Below are 22,595 nucleotides of genomic sequence, written 5' to 3'. Positions count from 1 at the left end.
TGTTGCAAATAAACTTTGTGGCAGAGGAAAGGGGGTGGGGGGCGGGGCCTCGCGCCCAAAAGAGGGGGTGGGCTCCCGGCGCGCGCTAGGCTGGGAATCGGGGATGGGGGGGGAGGGGAGGGAATCGGGGAGGAGCCGGAGGAGAACTAAGACTGCTTGAGCTCTGGCTGACTGCAGCGACCCTCCAGATGAGCCCTTCGGGAACTCCGCGGGCAGAGCTGCTCCCCTCCTCCCCCAACACTCGCTGCAACACGCAAACTCTGAGTGCGGTCAGCTCTGCGGCCGTACAGTCAGGGTGGCGCACCACGACTCCCGCCCAAGGGACCCCAACATGGCAACCCCGGACCCACAAACTCTCGTACACACCACCGACACTCAGGTACACGCAGAAACACGCTCCCTGACGAGACTCGCCGCCAGGGGGCAGCAGTGCTTGCCGCCGACCAACCTGGGCACTTGCAGCTCCCTGTCCCGCCCCTTCACCCCGCCCAGGCCACGCCTCCTACCAGGTCTTTCGCTGCGGCTCGCACTGTAACTGCGACCCGGTCCAGCCCCCGGCGCCCCCAAACGCGCCGCCCCTCCCACCGCTGCGGCCAGTCTAGTTCTGATCTTACCCCAAACCTACCGCCCCACGCCGCTTCAGGAGCCCCACCCTTTGACCACGCCCCCAAGTTTCCAGCGGCCCGCCTTGTGCCCCGCCCCCTCCTCCCCCAGCGCTCTGGCGCGCGAGGCCCCTGCGCCGTCTACCGGCCGGATTCGTCCACCCCCGTGGAGCCTGGGACGAGTAAAGGAGCTCTGGGAAGACTTCGCTTCCTTTATTTCCTTCTAGTGGTTACCTAGTCCCTTCAGGAGCCGTTTCAAACCTATTCCCTTCGCAAAGTGCACTGCCCCTCCTTCGACTTCACACGCGAAAGGCGCTTTGACGGGAACGCCCTCGATTTCCCACTGCCACACCTACACGTCTACCTGAGACGGATCCGTCCTCCTGACAGGCGAGGTGCGGGTGGCTTCCACTGCTTCACACCACCCTTGAGGTAGATCTTATTACCCCTTCTCTGTGGGTCATGAAGACGAAGCAACTTCGACCAGTGTCAGAGTCAGGAAACGGCAGCTCCCAGTGTGACTCAAATTCAGATTTCAGGAGCCTCGAACACCACGCTCCTCCAGACAGCCTTTGCTGGTTCCAGATCCCTGATGAGCCCCCAGCAGCACCCTCCTCCTTCGCCGGGCCTGGGCTCAGCCACCCCAGGAACAGAGGATACTCATGTTCCCCTTTAGCCCAAGAGGGCTTGGAGGCCCCGGTCCAGCTGAACAGGCAGGGCTGGGCGTAGGACCGGATGGGAGACACTCAGGGATTGCCTGATTACTGCGTGAGACAGGCAGGACTCAGCGAGAACCCCAGGGCCCTGCTTGCTGCTTCCCTGGGGTTGTGGGAAATAGCCGTGGAGAGAAAGCTCTTCCTCTTTGAGTTGAGAGCAGCCTCCTACAAGTCCCTCACCTCAAGCTTGTCTCAACTCTGCCTCAAAGGGGCCTGTGTATCACTCCCTCTTCGATGGGAAACTGATAGCAAGGAAGAGAGCTCTGCCTGGCCTCTTGCCTCTCTGCCCTTTCCTTGCTGTGTGACCTTGGGTAAATCGCTCCCCTTCCCTGGGCCTCAGCTGCCTCATCTGAAAAGTATGGAATGGGTTTAAGTTTCCCCAAGGTGCCTCTCTCTGACTCTGTTTGAAATCAGACTCTCGTCTCCTCTAGATTGTTTTCTTTCTATTGTTTTGGGGAACTTTTGGTATGGTGGGGGGACTCTCATCTTGGAAATCACAGCTCCCCTCCAATAATAATGATGGCCCCTGCCATCTGAACTTTGTAATTTTCCAAGCTCTTTCACACCTGGTCATGTACTGTCTTCACATCACTTCTGGGATAGAGGATAGAGGTTTTAATTCCCAAATCACAGATGGGCGAGCTGATGGAGAGGAGCAGAGACTCAGGTCACAGGCTCCCAGAGCCCTACAGTGTGGCCTTGAGGTGGGTTGGCTGGGACCTTTGGACCAGGAATCCTCTTGGTGGGGAGGGAGGGTGTTTAAGGACCTAGGCTGGGCCTTCACCCAATGGGAAGCTCACCCAATCAGAGACTGGCTTCACTGCTTACCGCACCTCATGCGTGCCCCTCCCACCAGCCCCTGCAGATTCCGGATGAGACAAAGTCTTCTTCCAGACCCGGAGAGGGCCTGGGTGTTTTCAACCCCAGAATATTCATTTAGGAGGGGGCTGGGAGCGCTGGGAGCCCTGGCTACCAGGACAGAGAGCAACAGTAAGCAACACCCAATGCAGGCACCCTCACAGATGTGACAGGTGACCCGTAGCAGGTTGCTGTTTTCCTTTGGGCCTCAGGTTCTCACCTATGAAACAATGACAACAATGACCCACCTACCCAGTGAGTTGTGGTGACCCAGCAATATCGGGGCTGTAGAATCCCTTGGGGAAATTAAGATAGGGAGACTGTGGTGGTCACATTCAAGGCCAATGATGGGCCTCAGGCACTTAAGAGGGAGAAAGATGAGAAGTGAGAGGACTCTGAGAAGCAATGAGCTCCAGGAAGGAACTGTCTTAGGGGGAGTCTGACTCCTAACTCCATTCCAAAGTCAAATAGAGTTGATCTGAGATTGTCCCCTTTCGTGTATAATTAGACCTCAAGTGCACAGAATTGGATTATTTTTGTTTTTGACACATTCTTTTGTTCATGACACATTCTCACCAGTTATTTAATTGATTCCCATCAAAAGACAAAACAACTAGGGCCTTTACAATGTTCTATATCTCATTATATAGTTCTCCCACTACCCAGTCTCCTGCCGCCCCACCACCCACAATAACCACCACCTCCTGTGTTTAGCATTCCCTTGCTTTCCTTTTTATATAGCTTTATTGCATCTGCGTATTCCTTCAAAGTATATATTTTCATTTTAGTTATTTTAAGCTTTATAAAAAAGTTTAATTTTTGGAATTTTTGCTGTGTATAATTTTTTGGAATTTCTTTGTAATTAATGTTATACTGCTAAGATTTATCCATGGTGTTGCATGTCAGTATAGTGCATTCTGGCAGTGTGTTAACACTCCAGTGTGTGAACTAGCACAGTGTATTCATCCACTATCTTGTGGATGGGCATTTGGGTATTTCCAGCTGTTTGTGCTTGTGAACAGTGCAGCTCTGAGCGTTGTGCGTGACTTCAGGTTCAGGTGCACAGGCACAGAAGTACTGGGGCAACAGCTGAGCTGTTGTTCAGTGTTGGGGAGGCACTGTCAACCTGGGATCGAGTACCTCTTCTATGGTTTTTGATGATCTGTTTCCTTTTCTGTGAAGTGCCTGTTTGTGCCTCCCCATCCTTCTATTGGGTTATAATACTCTTTTGTACTTTATGAAAATTCTGCCCTAACTTTTCCATGCTCCACACATCTGGAGGCATAGGGAGGGCTGGTAATATTAACGTGATTTCGCAGATAAGGAAACAGAGGCTCAGAGAAGTGAAGGAGGCTTGTTCCAAGTCAGAGTCAGAAATGGCCCTCCTGCGCTGAGCTAATGCCTCTGAGGCCTCATGGCCTCAGCTAAGAAACCTTCTCTGCACCTCAAGCTAGCTCAGGTCTTCCCTGGTCGTCAGCCTCTTTTGGCCCCTGACCGTTCTATGAGGTTTTTGTCTCCTTAGTGAGACCCTCCTTGCCCCCGGCCCTCTTTATGTTCTTCTGAGCGCTCCTGCCTGGTTGTAATGATCTAGATGTGCACGTGTTTATCTCATTATTGTCATCCTCCATCAGGTTAGGAGCTCCCTGAGAGCAGGGACCCACTGCTCAGCATGATGCCTAGCATACAGTAAATGTTGTTTACTGGATGAACTCTTTCCTTGTCTGCACCCCCACACCCGGTCTGGGTCTGAGCTGGAGGAAGGAACCAGCAGCATCCATTGCTAGGACAGATACAATGACTCTGGGCTTTTCCTGCTTGGAATGGAGTCTCCCGAGACAAGCCCTGGTTCCAGACTCTCTGGCTCCCCCATCCTTGGCCCTGCCCGTTTGGCTCCCTGTCCTCAGCCGCCAGCAGCCAACACTCATGGATCTCCTGTCTTGGAAGCTCCTTCCCTGGGCCCGGCCTCCTTCAGAAACTTCCTTTCTCTCTTCCCCACCCAGCACCTCCACTTCCTCCCCTCCAGCCACTGCTTCACTCATCCAACTCCACTGCCCCATCATGCCACCATCAGAGACCCTAGGCTTCGACCTTCTACCTCTACCTCTCTGGCTCCTCCTTCTCCCCAGCCCCTGGATGCTAGAATTCCTAGGACTCTACCCATGCTCTCTCTTCTCACTCTCTCCCTCAGGAAGCCCATGCACTCCCTCAGCCTCAAGCCAAAGGTGGGATGACCACTCTCCAGTCTTTGCAACTCTTCCAAGAAGCCTTCCTGGTGTCTCCAGGCCCTGTCGACACCTAGCTCCCACTCAGATGGAGGTCTTACCCCCAGGCTAGACTCTGGCCCCCTCCCAATCCAGGACACTGCCTGGCCTCCACTGAGGTCCACCATCTCAGTATGCATACTGAGTGAAGGGATTCATTTGGCTGTGGGTGACAAAGGCCTGAAAAACTGGTGGCTTAAAAAAGATAGACATTTATTTCTCTCTCATGCGAAGTCTGGATTTAGGTGGCCCCAAACTGGAATGGTCAGAGACCCAAGCTGCTTCTCATGTTCCAAGATGGTACTCCAGCTGTGACGTCACGATGTAAGCAACAAGAAGGGAAGGGAGGCCAGACACCACCTGTCTCTTAAAGACATTCCCTCCTCCCATAATAAAGTGCCTTAGGGCATTTTGCTTATCTCCCATTGACCAGGAGTAAGTTATCTGGCCATACCTAGCAGCAAGAGAGGCTGGGAAATGAAGTTTTCATCCTAGAAGACTGTGCCTAACTAAAAGAGAACTGGCATTGTGGTTGGCACAACTTCATAGGGGCCCCACTGGGACTGGGTGGGGCAGGTGGGCACTTGGAAAGCAAGTGAGGAAAGGAAAAGAGGGGAGGGTGAAGGGGGAGGATCTAGCATATGGGTTAGAGAAAGCCTGCGTGACTTTAGTAAGTCAGTTCCCACATTCCGGGTCTCAGCTTCCCCATTATAAGGTATTATAAGGGTTAAATGAGAAAATGTGTGTATAACACATTGCATGGTTCCTGGAAACTACAGAGCCCAGACAACGGGCACTACTGTCATTGTGGCTCCCCAGTGTTTCCCTGCCTGGCAGCCTTTTCCTCTCTAGCCCTGCTAACTCTCCAGCTTCATGAGAAGAGGGCCATAGCCTCTCTTATCCTTCCCCCAACAGCCTCCATGCCTTTGTTTGTGCTGTTCCCTACACCAGGAACACCCTTACCCTCTTTCCTTCTAATTACGTCTACCCTTCAAGACCCAGCTGCGCTGCTCCATCCCCCAGCAAGTCTTCCTCAACCCACAGAAGAATCACCTTGGATCCCTTTGAACCAGCATGGTCCCTCCTGCCCCCCACCACACTCCTCTCCTGTCTGTGTCCTCTCTGTCCCCACCCCAGCAAGTAGACATTCCCAGGGTAAGCCCCACCCCCACCTGCCCTGCCCCTCCATCAGTAAGAGTGCTCTGGGTTAAAGTGAGGAGGAAGAGGGGTGGGGAAGAGGAAAGAGACAAAAGGAGGGAGAAGGGAAGGAGGAATTCAAGCCCCCCAAATGGTGCTTGGAATCGCTGGTCCTAGCATGTAATAAATGATTTTTCCTTCTTATAGGAACAGATGGGGCTCATGGATTATGGCTCTTGTTCTCAAAAAAGTATGCTGAGTTTTTCTTAAAAGACTGACTGCTCCTAGGTAAAGGAGAAAGAAAAACCCTTGCAATCTCCCCCACTTAAATCTCCTTGTTTAGAAACCTCCTATGCCTATTCCTAGAGATAGACCCTAGAGGAACTTGTGTGCACAAAAGGTGAAACCATTCTAATACTAATATTCACTGCATGCCTACTATGTTTTGCTTTGCACATATTTGTTAATTTAATCATCATGACAACTTTACAAAATAGGTACCATTATTAGTCCCATTTTACAGTTAGGGAAGTTAAGGTATGAAGAAGTTAAATAACTTGCCCAGAGTTACATAGCTAGTAGATGATAGAGCCAGGATACATGCCCAGGAGATCTGGCTCTGAGGTCTGTATCCTTTATGCTATTCTGCCTTGCAAGGGAAGTTGGGAATGGAAATTACCTGTGGCCCACAATTTCCATTCTTGGAAAAGTAACCAAGGGGTCACAGTTCTTGGCAGGCTGCTGGGACAGTCATCTGGGACTTGCTGCAGGGCTCAGCCTGGGTCGTTGGTGGAGGCCCTCTGCCTTCTGCTCTCCCCATCTCCTGCTCCCCCATGACAGGCAGCTGAAGAGCTTGGTCTCAGATGCAAGGTGGTTAACACCTGGACTGCTTGGCACAGCCTTGCATTATATGGGGACTAAGAACCAGTCTCTGTCTTCCGATGTCCCCACACACACATCTATCTCACAGTGACCCAAAGAATCAAACTGCCTTTTGTCCAAATTGTCAGCTTCTCCAGCAAGGACACTTCGAATGGATTCCCAAGATGGGTTGCGGCCTGGTTTTCCCACTTCCTCCACCAGCTGCAAGCACACCTCTGACATTACTGTGGAGTTTAACTCCTGCAGAGCCCTTCTCTAAATGTCCCCATGGCTGAACAGCCCTGGAGATTAGGCAGGGCTAAAAGAAAAATACTGAAGAAGTTATACAGTCCTTCCCCTCCCTGCCTTGTCCCTCTGCCCTTCCCTCTCCCTGCTCTACATTCTAAGGTGGAAGACTCCCTTTGCCACGGCTGCTTCTGGCAGTACCAGGTCTGTGTGGTACACTGGAGGCCATGGGCCGGCCAGATTGTTCTACAGGAGGAAAACTCAGATCTGGGAGGAGGGAATAAGGAACGAAGGAGGAGTAGTGGGTGGGGATGGGGCGGGGTGTGTGTGGAGATGAGGACAGGAGCAGGGAGGATGAGGAGCGGCAGAGGAGTGGCTGAAAGAGACGCGAGCAGGGGGAGAGCAGGCGAAGAGGATGCGCAAGGGCTTTGCGTGGTGAAATTCTCTTTTGCTGCCTCCTCGGGGACCTTCGGTGGAGATGCCTCTCCAAGGCTTTTTAAGGCTTAGCTCTGTTTGCAGTGCTGCCATATGAGATGGCCTCCAGGCAGCCTTCCAGGTACCCACAGGCCAGAATGATGGAGATGAGAGGGCAGGGGTGGAACCTAGAAGCAGCAGTCTCTCATGGGGCCACACTGCAGGCTTCTGGCTACGAGACCTTAATGTAGCAGCCATCCAATGGCTCTGGGTCTCCTCAAGCTGCTGACTTCTCCTTTAAGAGTGAAGCAACATTGAAGGGTTGTTTCCCCTCACGTGGGGACCCTGGAGGAGGTGTCCCCAGGCACCAAGGATACCCGAGCCTGAAAGAGGCACGTTTGGAGAGGTGAGTGGAGGAGAGGTGGGATCTGAAGCTCTTCCTGGAATTTAATGTCCTAGTCCCACTCAGGGCTGCTTCTTGCCACCCCCCGCCCACACACCCAAACCCCGGGCTTAACGGAAACTCAACTGTTGCTTTAAGGCCAGGCTCAGCGCATCTCTGCCTCCAGGTTTGGTAGACACAGCGCCTTCCAGCAGGGGCAGCCTCCTCCACTCTGCCTTTTGGATTCCTCCACAGCTCAAGCCCCAGCCCTTCTAAAATGCCATCCCTGATTCCTCCTGCTACTGAACCCCCACAGCCTGGAGCCTCTGGCCCACTCTTGTCCTTGTCTGGAGGGTGGCCATGGAACGGCTCTTGTTTTCTCAGCTTTCACACACAGGAGGCCACATGCCCTCCACCCCAGCTCTCTGCCTGTCTTCCCCAGGGCAGAGCCTAGCACGGGCTGGCCCAGGCTGCACCAACGTGCTCCCCACTTGTGTTGGCAGAGCTCCCACTCAGCCTTCAACTTCTGGTTCTGATGCCCCCTCCCCTACCACTGTTAGAGAGATCTTTCCTGACTCCTTGGACTGGGTCATGGGCATCCTCTGGGCACCCCTTCCCCCAGCCATTCTTCCCTCTGTCACAGCCTTGATATGACTGTCAGTATCTGTACCCCCAGCAGTTGAGAGCCTGTATGGAGCAGGGCGAGCTGGTTTTTCTGGGGCCCCAGAACCAACCCAGGCCCAGACACAAGGTGTCACTAAAGGTTTGCTAAATGAATAGAACATAGCACATCCCCCAGAGAGCTCATAATCATCCCTCAAAACCCAGCTCAAATGGCCCTTCCCAGAAGCTCTCACTTCCCCCTCCCATCTTCTCTTACTCCCTTTACTGGTGACTCCAAAGTATGCAGCATATTCCTCAATTACAGTACGTGTCGTACTATATTTTTGTGAGCAGCTTAACATGGCTTCCCCAACTCTCCATGGCTTCTTGGGACCTTCTTGAGAACCAGGCCCAGGCTTGTCTCTCTCTGTACCCACAGGGCCTGGTTCAGAGAAAGGGCTTAATAAATAGTTGTTGGTGAAATTTTGGGGTCTGGGGGGGCCTGACTCCATGCTCAGCTGAGCTAAGCTCTAATTCTCTGCATGGTTTGGGGCTGATGGGGCTTCTGTATCCCAGCCACAGTGGCAAACACAATGGTTGCCCAGACCCCACGTGTCCTGTCCCAGTGGAATCAGCGACCCTGTCGCTGCCACTTGGCTGTAAGTTTCTGTAGCATCTCATGTGGCCGCCGGCGGAACTTCTTCTGGGTAAAGAAGAAGAGGATGGGGTCCAGGACACTGTTGGCACTGGCGAAGGGCCGCGTGACCTTGTAGGCAGCTGCAAAGGCCTCCATCACAGGGCAGGAGATGCCAGGCGTAGAGCGCACTGCCAGGTAGGTTGTCTTGGTGATGTGGAAAGGCAGGAAGCTGATGGCAAAGGCAGCTGCCACCACCACGGCCATGCGGGCTGCCTTGCCACGCCGCTCCTGGGCCACAGGCCCTGCTGGGCCGTCCTGGCGGCACAGACGACGGGCCAGGCAGCAGTAGCAGGCCAGCAGGGCAATAAAGGGCAGCAGGAAGCCAATGACTGTGAGGGCCATGCCATAGGGCATGTAGTGGGTGGCCAGGGAGGGCGGGCTCAGGTCATAGCAGACCGTGCGGTTACGCAGGATGCCTGTGGCAGCAAAGAAGGCTGTGGGCAGGCACTGGGTCATCACAGCCAGCCATACAGCCCCACACACTAGCCAGGCAGCCCGGCGGCCCCCACGCTTGTGCCAGGGGGCCAGGGGGTGGCAGATTCCTAGGTAACGCTGGAAGCTGATGCAGGTAAGAAAGAGGATGCTGCCATGTAGGTTGGCATAGAAGAGGAAGCGGACCAGGCGGCAGGTGAAGTCTCCGAAGGGCCAGTGGTCACCTCGGGCATAGTTGTAGATGAGCAGGGGCAGGGAGCAGGCGTACAGTAGGTCTGCTAGGGCCAGGTTCAGGGTGTACACGGCCGTGCGGGTCAGGGTCCGGCGGGATGTGCAAATCTGGGCAATGACACAGGCGTTCAGTGGCAGGCCAGCTACCAGCACCACCGAGTACACAGGTGGCAGCAGTAGTCGCTTATAGTTCTCTTGGTAGATGCAGGTGTTGCGCGGCAAGCCCAGGGCCTGGCCTGTGCCATTGTCCCATTCCATGGCTGTTCGACCAGGCTTCCTACATCCGGAGAGGCTGGGGAAGCAACACGCAATCTGTCAGCGGCTGTACTCATTGATCACCCAGTAGACCCCTGTCCATCTCGGGCCTTGATCTCCCCATCTGAACCGTCTCTGATGTTCACCACCCCACAGAAGCCCCCCATAGCCCTCACTTTAAGGAAACCTGGAATACAATAAAGCTCAAGCTTGGGAGAAATCCAATGCACTTTCTTTCTATAATATTAACTTCCTACCAAACTTCTTGGTGAATTTCTATTCATCGTTCAAAACCCTATTCAATTTTCTCCTCTGTAAGTGGAGATTGACAGACTTTGGTTTAAATCCCAGCTCTGCTACTTACTAGCTATGTGACCTTGGGCGAGTGATATGATATACCTTATCTGAGTCTCAGTTTTCCCATCTGGAAAATGGGGGAATAATGCACCCATCTCTCAGGATGTCATGAGGCTAGAGGCACTAAATCATGCTATGTAGGGCTTCCCTGGGCTCCCTGGAGATTGTGCTCATGGTGGGCCTGCCTGTCTATCTCTTCTCCACAGACTGGAAGCTCCTGAGAAGAAGTGCCAGGTCTGGTGCCTCTCTGTATCTGAGAGACCAAACTGGGGCCCAGGGCAGGGAAGGCCCCAGTAATTAATCAATCAACATGAGCAGAATGTCTACACTTCAGAGCTAAGGACAGTGCCCACCTCCTCAGCCTGGACTCCATCTTCCAAAGCCATGGTCCTTCTTTTGGCTGCAGTCTTCTTATCTGTAAAATGGGAGGAAGGAGGTGATTTAGAAGTTCACTAAGTCCTTCCCCCTGGACTTTTGGCTACAAACGTAGGTCTGGCAGAGCCATGAAAGACACAGTGCCCCCTGGTGGTAAGAGTGAAAACCGCTTCCCCTGAAGACAAATGGCTGGGAGACCAACCACGTCTACAGCTACTTTGCAGAGAGGGAAATTCAGGCACAGTGAGGGGCACTGACTGCTCAATCTTAGTGAGTTAGAAGCAGAGCCAGAAACAGAACCCAACCGCCTGACTAAGAGGAGGCAACTTAGTGTGACCCATGGACATGAAGTAAAGAGGTTATAAACCTAGCTTCAGAGCTGAGCAGGCCTGATTTAAATCCTGGCTCCCCTACCTCTATGCCATTCTACAAAGGGGATGTTGCTTGCCTTTTCTGGGCCTGTGTCCTTATCAGTATAACCGTCATAGACCTGATATGCAGTAGGTGCTTAATAAATGCCATGCCATGCCATGCCATGCCATTTTATCCTACATCTCGTCCTTCCACTCATCCCTTCAGGGTGGGTTTTGGGGGACCCAGCAGCACAAATGCCTTAAGAGTTTCCCTGGTGGGGTCAGTCTGACTTGTTGATACTCACCTCCCAACTGGCATTTCCATACTTATTGGTGTCCAGAGAGAATTCACAACTTAAATCCAATAGTCCTGTAAAGGAAAGCCTTTGGGATAATGAGTCAGATCATCCCCTCTCCCTATTTTACAGATGGGAAAAACTGAGGCCCAGAAAAAAACATGAAGTCTTGCGAATGCACTCAGAGGGTGATAGTGGGTTGAAGCTGACTATATGGGCTCTGGCGCAGATGCCCAGGGTTCAAATCCCAGCTCTGCCACATGTAAGCCGTGTGGCCTTAGGCCCATTACTGAACCCTTGTGCTTGGCTTCCCCAACTATAAAATGGGACAATATAGTCCCTGCCTCAGAGGGTTGTTGTGAGGATCAGTGCCTAGCACAGGGCAAGGTGAGCTATTCTTTTTTTTTTTTAATTGTTATTGGAATATAGTTGATTTACAATGTTGTGTTAGTTTCAGGTGTACAGCAAAGTGAATCAGTTATACATATACATATGTCCACTCTTTTTTAAAATTCTTTTCCCATGTAGGTCATTACAGAGTACTGAGTAGAGTTCCCTGTGCTGTACAATAGGTCCTTATTAGTTATCTATTTTACATATAGTAGTGTGTATATGTCAATTCCAATCTCCCAATTTATTCCGCCGCCCCCCCCCATCCCCTGGTACAAGGTGAGCTATTCTTAATGTGAATATACCTGCTAAATAAAGTTATAAGATTTTTAAAAGTTAATTAGAGCAAAAGGTGACTCCTCAAGCTAATTTCTCCTAACTTAAAATTTGATTTTGATGAAAATATTTTACCCAGATTCTGGGCAACTGCAAAATGATGATGTTTGGGTCCTCTATTCTGTATCCCACATGCTACATCACCGTTAATTGTCAAAGATTTTTCCTGGGGCTACAGTCTTGCTGGGTGCCCCGCTCACCAGTTAAGCGTGAAGTAGAGGCCAGAGGAGGAAGCACAGCAGTTCCCCCATTGTCGCCAAGAAGCCAAGATTAGTACAGACAAAAGAAAGTTCATTCATTCATCTCTTCATTTGTTTGTTCCGGCCATTCTTTCATTCATGCATTCATTCTCTTGTTTTCACATACCAGACATTTCATGGGTACTCACTGCTTGCTCATTGCATGAGGCACAGTGTATAGACGTAGATGTAGACAGATAGATACATATACAGATATATGCACACACATACACATGTTCATATACATATACATATGCTAGTCTGAGGGGGGAGGCCAGTGTGATCCACAGGACAGAAGAAATTTTTCAGAGGAGGATGAAGGATGGAGCAAGTCCCTGGTAGTTGAGGAAGATTTCCATGGATGGAGAGGGGTGTGAGGTCCCCTGAGGTGTCCCCAGGTGGGGAGGAAGAGGGAGCAGGCAGGGTCTGAGAGGAGAGGCAGCCCACTAGGACAGAAGGTCATGGTGAAGAGGGAGAAGCAGGTAGAAGGAACTGTACTGTGCCCCTGAACCCTCTTTGGGGAGGTCTGTCACCCTCAGATACCACTCCAAGAGAGAGCCCTCTGCCTCAGGTGACTGGAGTTTCCAGGTGTTTTCTGCCTCCCGCTCCCTGGCGAGAGTGGTCCTCTTGGAAGGAGGCAGAGGCTACTCTAGGCGATCCAGGCAAGCCTTCAGGTTTGCTCCAGGAAAGGTCACCCTGGCTGTCACCCTGGCTTCCTGATCCACTCTGCCTTCTGAGGACCTAGGCGTGGTGAGCTGTTCTCCCACTTCCCAGCAAGAGCTGGTCCCCAGGGAGGCTTGCACGGCCCCTGCCTCCCGGCAGCAGCTGACATATGGCTCCTTCAAGTCTGTACACCTCTCACTCACTCTTGGGCTCTGTGCCCTGGACCAGCTCAGACCCCAGCCTCTTCCTGGGCTCCAGCTGCTCTGCCTGTGATGAAGGGCTTTCTAACAGGTGGCTCTGACTACATCCTTCCCTGTATCCCTCCGCCCTTTGAAGAAAACTTCAACCTCTTGTCCTGATATTCAAGCTCCCTGCCAAGCCTTCCAACCTCATCTGAAGTACCCCAGATAAGGTACTTCACTCTGCCCCTTCCTCTCTTGCCACACTGTTCTCAAGACACCACAACTGCCACACAGCCATTCACAGCCAGAGATCTAGACTTTCTCTTGGGCCCCCCCATTTTTACTGTTCCCTACACACAAAATGCCATTTACCGTGTCTCTGTTTGTCAAAACCCTAAGTGTCTATCAAGCTCCAGACCTAATCTTACTTCTTTCTTTTCTGATCCTCCAGTTGGGTGGAGTCCCTTCCTCTCTGCCCACCCCCCAAAATCTGTGGACCTCCTTTAGGTCAGCGCTGGCCCCAGCCTGCCTGCCCCCCACTCCCCACCTTGACCCAAGGCCCCCCAAGATGTGCCAACACTCACATGCAGCCTCCTGTCCCTGAAGTGCCTTGGTGGCTCCAAGTATGTTGGGTCAAGGGCAGGCCAGACATCCCCTCGGCCCAGGCTGTAACACCTCTGACAGGGCAGCTTCCTCTGTTTCTTGGCAGGGCTGTCTCTGACTGAAATAGCCCCTGCGGGGGCCACCCCCTCCCCGTCACTCTCAACACCAAAGCCTGGCGGAAACTGAATCTAAGGAGCGAAGAGGCAGAGAAAAGTTCTCCTTACCGGAACCCTTCCCACCACAGCAGGAGAAACAGGGTGATAAGGAGGCAGAGAGAGATGGTGGAGGACCAGAGGATGCCGCTCTAAGGCCAGCCCCACAGACGCATCAGCTTCCTTTCTGCTCAGCCCTCTCTCAGTCTACCCATCTGTCAAATGGGTAGTTTGGCAATTAAAGAACTTTTGGCCCCTCTTTAGCTATAATACCTAGAGCCATCTTCCTAGTCACTCCTCCATCCATCCCTCCTTTCTTCATTCACTCAATAGCTTATTTGCTGATGCGTCCATCCTTCTCTGGGGCAATCCACTTATGCACTCACTTATTCAGCCACCTTCTCCCTCCCTCCTTCCCTCTCTTCCTTTTCTCCACAAGCAAGCATTGAGCACCGACTATATTCTGTCAGATCCTCCCACATTTCCCTATTTAGCAGTCACTGTTCCCTTTGACACTGCAGGCCCAGAGCTCCCTGGGAGTGAGGGGCGTGGGTTGTGGGGACCAAGGTGATGCCCCAAGATCTTACCTGGGTGCATCCTCCCTGCCTGTGCCAAGCCCTTCCCAGGCCCCTCCTCACCACCAAACCAGGACTCAGAACTGTTAGGACAACCAGAGGAGGAGATGTGGCTCCTTGCTGTCTCGAGGGGGCCAGCTCCAGTGGTGGAGACAGTATTCAGGGGGTGGCCTGGAGGAAGTGGGCTTTCATTTGGAGTAGCTGAGGCAAATAGGGGAGTGGAGACAGAATGGTGCAGGGAAAGATCACTGCCCAGGGAGTTTGAGGCCCAGGTTCTTGTTCTACCTTGGCGCCTACTCACTGTGTGGCTCTGGACAAGCTCCTTCCACTCTCTGAGCCTCCCCAGTACAATGCGGTCATACTGGCCACCAGCAGGTTGTGAGGGTGACCTGCCAAAGGAACGGAGGACTCTTTACCTTGTAAGGTATAAGCACTGATCTCACCTCCAAACCCATTTTACAGACAAGGGGATTGAGGAACCAAGGCGGGGCCAAAAGTTTAGACCAAACTGAGAAAATTCAGGCATGAACTGCTGGTAATCACTTGGTCAGTTGTGCATGGACTGAGTACCTACTGCTTATTCAAGTCTGTACTAGGAGGTCGCTTGTGCCATTTGAGAGTATGGACCTCCTGGTCTGATTTGCGCTGTGCTAGGGCTCAGGAGGGCAAGGAGGCCTGGCCTTCAGCCCAGCAGCCAGTCCTCTGCTGGGTTTCCAGGGCAACCTCCTGTGGTCACCCCCACCAGAGTGTCTGTCCCAAGAATGGGAGCAGGTCCGAGGACTTCCTGAAGGTGTCAGTCTCAGGGTAGGACTTGGGTCTCAGTTCTCGCCATCTGGGAGGGGCCCAGGAAGGAGAGCTCAGGTCTTCGGGGTCATGGGTACACCTGGAAGGGCTCCTGGAGAAGGCATGTCTGCTGCTTGGCTTTAAAGGGCTGGGGTGACTGGGATACACAGAAAGAATAAAGAGGGCATCCCACACAGGAGGCGCAGAGGCAGGGAATGAGTCTACCCTGTGCAAAAAAATGAAGAATAAATATTGCAACCAGAGCATGGAATGAGTTGTGTGAAGAGGGGACCAGATGGGAAGCCTGAGGTGGGTGGCCCATCATAAAACCTCAAGCAGAGCCCAGGTGCCACTGCTCTGCTCCCAAGCCTGCCAGGGTTCCTAGCCCAGCCTCAGCCTTCCCCACCAGGCTTTCTAGCCCCATGACTTATCACATGCTCTTTCCTCTGCCTGGGATGCTCTCACTCACCTTCTCTGAATAATCTCACTTACCCTTCCTTATAGTTTCCCCATCTGTAAAATGAGAGTGAACATTGGTACCTACCACATAGGCTGTTGTAAGAATTAAGTGAAACCGTGTATGTGAGTGGCCCTAGTGTACAATAAGTACTCAATAAACTTTTTTTGTTTGTTTCTGTTTTTTGTTTTTTGCTGCACCGTGTGGCTTGCGGGATCTTAGTTCCCCAACCAGAGATTGAACCCATGCCCTTGGCAGTGAAAGTGCAGAGTCCTAACCGCTGGACCACCAGGAAATTCCCAAATGTTTGTTAACTGAATGAATCAATTCCAGGCCCAGCTTTGGGCTCCCTCAGTCCACCCCAGTCTCCACTGATTTCTGGGTCCTCAGCACCAGGGGTCATTCACTTAACTGCCTACCCTGTGCCGGATGTTAATTTATCTGCAGTTCTGGGGTGGTAGTGGTGGAGGTTATTCTCTCCATTTTAACGATGAAGGAACTAAGACTCAGGAAGGCTAGTAAGTTTCCCGAAGTGTGCCAGACTGATTGCATTTCAACAAGGTCTTTCTCACTCTACAGCCACCTTTCCCACTGTTCCCCCAAAGTCCACGCTTAGATGTTCAAGCCAGAGAATTCCCTGGGGGAGTGTCTTTCCTGCACTCAGGGCCTTTGGCCATGAGATGGTGCCAGGAGACTGCCTTCGGACAGCAGCCCCAAGATGAGGGCTGGGGGCAGGTCTCTCCGCTGTGGGGGCCTCCCCTCTGGGGCTGGCACTGAGCAACCTCAGGACTGGGTTCCCAACCTCAGTTCCTTCTGACCCACTCCCCAGCCTTTCTCCCACTTATGCTTGGATAAGCTCAAGCCTGTTCTCAGATTCCTCACCTGGGCAGTGTGGCTCTCAGGAAACACTGCGGACATTGTCAGGGTGCAGGGCCAGTGTTGAGCCTTGTCTGGCTGAGGAACAGGCCTGGGGAGTGTCTCCCTGACACCAAGCATTCATCACCCATCACCACTCCGGGCACACCATTGGCAGAAACACCGAAGTCCCTCACCCCACAGAGGGGACTGTTACCTTTTTCCATCTCAAGCAATGATGCATGGGGTTGGTTTCTGTTTATAGCAGAAGCAATTCAGTGTAGACATAAGGAAGAAGGGACAGGGGTTGAAGCTCCTTGGGCTGCTTGGATCCTGTGGTCTCAGGATACCCCTGACTCTGCAGCCGCACCCCATCCCAAACCCCGCCCCAAGGCCCTCTTATCTGGAAGGGATGAGGAGGTCTGACAGTCAGAGGCAGGAGCTGGAAGCCTGAGTCACCACCTGCCAGCCAGCCAGGAACCAGCTCAGACCAGGCTGAACATAGGAAGAGGTCTCCTAACCTTGGCCTGCCTGCCTTCTGGGAAACAAGGCCTGGAAACCCCCTTGTCCGCCCCTGGCCTGTAAGCTTAGCAGCAAGGGCACAGGATGACAGAGGTCAAGACACAGCTTCCTTCCCCTGAGGAGTCAGGCAGGCTGGGATCCATCACTAACTTGCTGTGTGACCCAGGGTGAGCCACCTACCCTCTCTGAGCCTGAACTGCCACCAGATAAATGGCTAGATTCCTGAGGCTAGTGCCTCCTTGGCACCCAGAGAACAGTGGGCCGGGGGCACAGCCAAACCCTCCTGGAGGAGTTTTGGTCTCACCTGTGGTATCAGGCTGGCCACAAAAGCAGGCAAACTTGGCAGGAGGAGGGCAGAGGGAGGGAAGGAAACTTGATTTCTCTTCTCTTTTTCCACTTCCCTTTCTCACCTCCTGCTCAACAGGAATTAAAGCTGGAACTGAAACAGTCATTTTGAGTGCAAGGAAGGGGAAGCTGCTGCTTTGGGGGAATTTGGGGGTTGAGGCTGCTTCTTATAGTCTCTCTCTGGCCTTTACAAGTTGAGCAAAGGGGAAACTTGCATCTCCTGCGGCTTTACTACGCACAGGCCCCAGCTGCCCATCGGTGAGTTCTTGTAACCCCCACCACAATCTGGACAGATGTTTTTATGGTGCAAAAATACTTCACATGCCAGATCTCATTTACTCTTCACAGTTACCATTCCCACTTTGCAGATGAGGAAGCTGAGGCCTGGCAAAGTTAGCAAGAGTTTCTCTCTTGGGCATGTGTATGAGGAGGTCTGAGATCATGGTGACCTGGTGAGCACAGGGCTGAGAAGTCACAGGGCAGCCCCGAGGTGAGGAACCTTTGGACAGAGCACAGGGGCCCAGAGAACAGCCGCGACAGGGCAGCCCCTGCCAGCAGGAGGAGAGTCTACAATGGCTGGCTTGCCAAGTCCGTGCCCTTGGGGCTGTAGCACCTTCCGCCCAGGGTCCTGGGAGATCCCAGGACCTTCCAATAAAACCCCTTCGTTGGAGCTAGTGGGAGAGGGTCTCTATTCCTTGCCTGGACCCCCAGGCTGTCCCATTTTTTAAATCTCCCATGGAGGTGCGGCACCTGGATCCCCTTTCAAGAAAGACCCTGCTGTTTATCTGCAAGGAGTGCAGTTGGCTGACAGCCTCCATTGGTGCCTTCAAAACCTGCCCATCCTCCCAGATAACAAGGCTCCAGTCTGCTGGGGAAGAGATGGCCTGGGTCCAGCTGTCTGTCCTGTCCTGCAGGCCATCATTGTTCTTCTGTTGTTTCTCCCATCCAATTCCCAGACCCCTTTAATGATGACGGCTTCCCCTCTTTCCTCTTCTGGAGTCTTTTTTTTTTTTTTTTTTTTTTTTAAATTCTTTGGCCATGCCACACAGCCTGTGGGATCGTAGTTTCCTGACCAGGGATCGAACCTGTATCCCCTGAAGTGGAAGCACGGAGTCTTAACAATCGGACCGCCAGGAAGTCCCTCTCCTGGAGTCTTGAGGATCTGGGAGTGGTAGGCCTGTGACCTAGGTCTGCCAGTGAGACAAGAGTGCACTCGTCAGGCCCTGTAACCAGCTCAGGGGTGGACGGGCAAACTTCACTGGGTACCTCAAATTCTGAAGCTTTTTCTGGAATACTGGGAAGGAAACAAGTTTCCCACTGACTTTTTAAAGCTGGTAGGACTTAAGTCTGGAGCTGCTAGAGCCAGGTTAACTATGTACCAGGCACTGTCCTATGAACTGAAGATACTACCACTAGGGAGGAGACTGGCCAAAATAAAGCCAAGGGAAGGCAGAGTTGAGAAGTGGGTACACACAGGTTCCTGAGAACACCATTGAGCACCTGGTTCCAGCTATGCCTGAAGCTTCACCTTTCACTGGACTTTTTGAAAGCATGAGCTAATAAATTCTCTTTTTGCCTCAATCCATTTGACCTAGGATTATCACTTAAAATCAGGAGTCCTGCCTATAGTCCTGCACCCCCATGCCTTCCCTCTCCTCTTTCAACAGCCCATGTTTACAGCTTTGTCCTCAGAAAACTAATATCCATGTAGTGGAGGCTGGAACTGGCCATGAACCTGGAGGCCACCAGCAGAGGGGCAGGTAGGGACTGAGGGACTGTCGAGTCAAGCCTGGCCTCCATGGGGGCAGCCAGGCAAGTCCCCCAATTCATTTTCCATGAGGAGAGCCCCACTTCCATTGGCTTCTAGGGTAACCACTGTGTACTCTCAGCAGCTCCTGAGAAGGAAACTAGAAAGCTAGAAATCCAGGGTTTAGACCTAGATTCATCACCCACTTGCTCTGTGATCCTGGGGCGGTCACTTCACCTCCCCAAGCTGCATTTTCCTCAACAACTTCCCTGCTACAGTTTCTTGGCTACCCATCAGTGCCAGCCACTGAGCTAAGTGCTTTTGTGGCAGGATCTCTTTCGCTCCTCTGATAGCCCTGTCTGGTGGGCTGTTTATCCCTATTTTACAGACAAGGAAATGGGCTTCAAGAAGGCTGGTGTCTTGCCCAAGGTGACACAGTGAGTCAGTGGTGAGCCTGGACTAAGACACAGATCTGAATAATGATAAAGTGCAGGCTCAGCAAGAGAGATGACATTTCCCTACGGGAAAATTGAGGCCAGGGAGATCAGGAACTTTCCCAAAGTACATAGTAAATCCACCACACCACCCTGTGTCTCAGAAACGCAGTGGCCTGAGACAGGAAAAAGGAATGGGGACCAGGAGTCAGGGCAGAAAAGAATACCCCAAGGGGCAATGTCAGCCAGACTCCCTCGTTTCTCTAACTTTGTTAGGATCTGGGGACAAGGTCTGCTTTCCCTTTGTGGCTGCAGAGACCAGCACAGGCTCCAGCTCCCAAGAGGCACTGGGAAATGTTGAATGAGTGGACCCAGTCTGTAAAGATGAGCCTCAAGGCTCTGTCCTTGGTGCTGCCTGGCAAAATAAAATATAAAATAAAATAATAAAATAAAATAAATCAAAGCAAATCAAATCTTTGGCTTGGCTGATGACATAGAATACTTGTCGGGGGAATGAAGGTCATGGCTGCAGGAGTAGCACCTCTGAGCCTACCTGTGTCCCCCAGCCCTGACCCTCAGGAAGGGCAGGTCACCAACCCTGCCTGAGCGGTTACTGTGGGTTACGGTCCTACTCACGTCACAGGCAGACACTGAGGCCCCAAAGGTAGGCAACTGTGTCCACAGCTCTTACAGGCAAGGTTTAGGTGCAGAGAAAATCTCAGAGGACTCCTCACCACCCACAAAAGGCAGCCCTCTTCCTTGGCCCTGCTCTGACCATCTCTAGCACCTGAGTACACCTGGCAGAGACAAGAGACTCAACTAGACCCCAGAGCCCAGGGGTCAATGGCAAGGCTCTGAGTTCTGGACCCTCGGGCCAGAGAGGTCTTTAAAGCATCTGACCCAGAGGTCTCCCCAGCCTCTCAGAGAAGGAGGCTCCCCAAAACCCCTTTGACAGGCTTGTCTGGCCCCTGCTCACATATTTCCCGTGACAGGGAGCTTACTCTTCTCCCAGGCCACTGAATTCCACCTTGAGAAAGTTCAGTGAGACAGGTGCTTTGTCATACCAAGCCCTAGGAGCTGCCCCATCACTGCTTCTGTTCCCCAGTCTAACCTGCCTCTGGGGCCCCAGAGCTTGGCTGCCCCCAAGCCCCCAGGACACCCTGCAGAGGCTGTCCCAAGACCATACGTCATTTGGTCTTCATTCCCACCAGCAAATCCAGGGCTCATGTCCAGGCCCAGGGAACCTAGTAGTGGAGCCCAGAAACTGGCCAGGAGGCCATAACCATTTCCAAACCTGAGGACAAAACCCTTTGCCTCTGTCCTGTCTCATTCCCTGCCTGGGCCCTGTGAGGGGGGCATGGCCTCTTCCCTCACCTTCAGATGTCAGCCATGTGGCACTGGGGCCCCACATGTGGTCAACCCCGTGTGGGAGGAGCGGTGCTTTGTGAGCTCAAAGTCAGAGCACCTGCTGGGCTCAGGGTGTAATGTGGGGGTGGGGGGTGTCAGCAGGTGGCATGGGGGGTCCTGCTGCAGAGCACATTTTTGCGTGTGGAGTGTATGAAAAACACAGGACGGACCTCGCCACCTTCAGGGGGTCCCTCAAATGACATCTTCTGGGTGAGGCCCTCCCCCTCCACGCTAGTGAAAATTGTAACCTCCCACTGGCACACGTGTGCCTCCTCCTCTGCTGTGTTTTTCTCCTTAGCATGTATCATTTTTTTTTTTTTTTTTTGAGACTTCAGTGCTTCATTGGACAGGGGAGCATGTACCAAACTTAAATGTATTATTTTATTTGTTTGCTTATTGTCTGTCTCCCCCCACCCGAACACAAACTCCACCAGGGCGGGGATTTTCATGTTTTATTCACGACTGTATCCCCAGGGCCTGGGATGGTGTCTGACACATAGTAGGTACTCAAGAAGTATTTGTTAAATGGATGGATGGATGGATGTTTGGATGACTGAATTTCTAGGGATAGCTTGAGAACAGAGACGGCATGGAAACAGACATCTGACTGGGGCACAGGGGACTTGGCTCGAGGCTGTCTTTATGTTGCAAGCTGCAGTTGGTACTTGCAGTATGTGTTTATTGGGGGTTGGGGGCTGATAGAGACCCGTGGGGCTGCCTCTAACTGGCTATGTTTGAGAGATTCAGGCTGTGAGCAGACCCAGCTGAGAAGGGTGAACAGGAAGGACGTGGCCTGGGGGACCTGCCTCTCCCTCCTGTCCTGTCTCAGGTCTCCATCTCCCCTAGCCCCTACCCTGGCCCTGCTCTCCCCGGCTCTGCCCCCAGAGCCTCCTAGCCTACACATTATCACTCCCTTGGCACCAGGGCCTCTGATTTGGAGGCCTCCAGCACCCTGGGCCAGCCTCTTCTTGGCCCCTCTCCCTTCCCTTGCCAGCCTGGACCTCCACCCCAGGACCCCAGGCTCCTGAGAACACAACTCATCCATCTGTATCCCTCATTCCTGGTGCCAGCAGCCTGCTCGGCCCTGCACTGTGGAGCTGAGCATGGAGGGAGGGACGTGACTCAGCCCGGGGCCCTGAGGCCCCCCAAACCTGTCACCACCTCACTTGGCGGGGCTCCCAAACTTTTGCCTGTCCCGGAGCGGCCTCTCTCCCTTCTCATCCAAGACTGCCCCATCTTTCTTGTCGGGCCTACCCTCAACCCCAATAGCCCTCAACTCATCCTTCAGAGCAAAGGAAGGCCTTTGAGAGGGGCCTCCTTCAACTTCCTGGCCACCTAAATAAATCCCAGTCTGCTTTCCTCCCTCCTCATTCCTCCTTGGCCCCAGGTCACCTCCTCCTGTGCAGATCCCCAACCCCCGCTGGCTCCTTCCCTCAGCCCACAACACTCTCCATCCTCACCTCTCACCTTAGCACCTCTTCCTTGACCCGGTGTTTCTCCAGCTGTGCTTCTTCCTCCCTTCACAATCAAGCTTCTGGAAGAGTTCTTGCTGCTCTGCCTCTACGTCCTCCCTCCCTGTCCCCATTTCTCACACCCCTACCCCAGGGTAGGGCAGGGCAGGGAGTCTTTGGGCCCGGATCAGGGGAGAGCTGTGGGTGCCCTGTCTTTCTAGGTAAGGCTGGTGAGATGGGGCTGTGGGAGCCAGTGACTATCTGAGCTGCATCATAAGGAAATCTCAGTCTCAGAAGTGACCTTGTTGCAACAGGCTTTTGGGGAAAAAACAGGCCACTTCTGTTTGATGTTGAGCTGCCGAGGCTGGTGCAGGACTG

General features: G+C 52.9%; 1 protein-coding gene across 1 annotated transcript; it reads right to left on the bottom strand.

Moving 5' to 3' along the window:
- Window positions 1–8,355: 8,355 nt before the first annotated feature.
- P2RY6 (pyrimidinergic receptor P2Y6) lies at window positions 8,356–11,144 on the bottom strand. Its single transcript, XM_057695023.1, has 3 exons — window positions 11,086–11,144; window positions 10,406–10,467; window positions 8,356–9,732 (listed from the first exon to the last, which is right to left on the bottom strand). The coding sequence occupies exons 2-3, from the start codon at window positions 10,423–10,425 to the stop codon at window positions 8,712–8,714; spliced, it is 1,041 nt and encodes a 346-aa protein (XP_057551006.1). The 5' UTR covers window positions 10,426–10,467; window positions 11,086–11,144; the 3' UTR covers window positions 8,356–8,711.
- Window positions 11,145–22,595: the final 11,451 nt, after the last annotated feature.

This window comes from Hippopotamus amphibius, chromosome 9, assembly GCF_030028045.1.
Source record: "Hippopotamus amphibius kiboko isolate mHipAmp2 chromosome 9, mHipAmp2.hap2, whole genome shotgun sequence".
Taxonomy (NCBI): domain Eukaryota; kingdom Metazoa; phylum Chordata; class Mammalia; order Artiodactyla; family Hippopotamidae; genus Hippopotamus; species Hippopotamus amphibius.
This window is presented reverse-complemented; position numbering and strand designations above follow the sequence as displayed.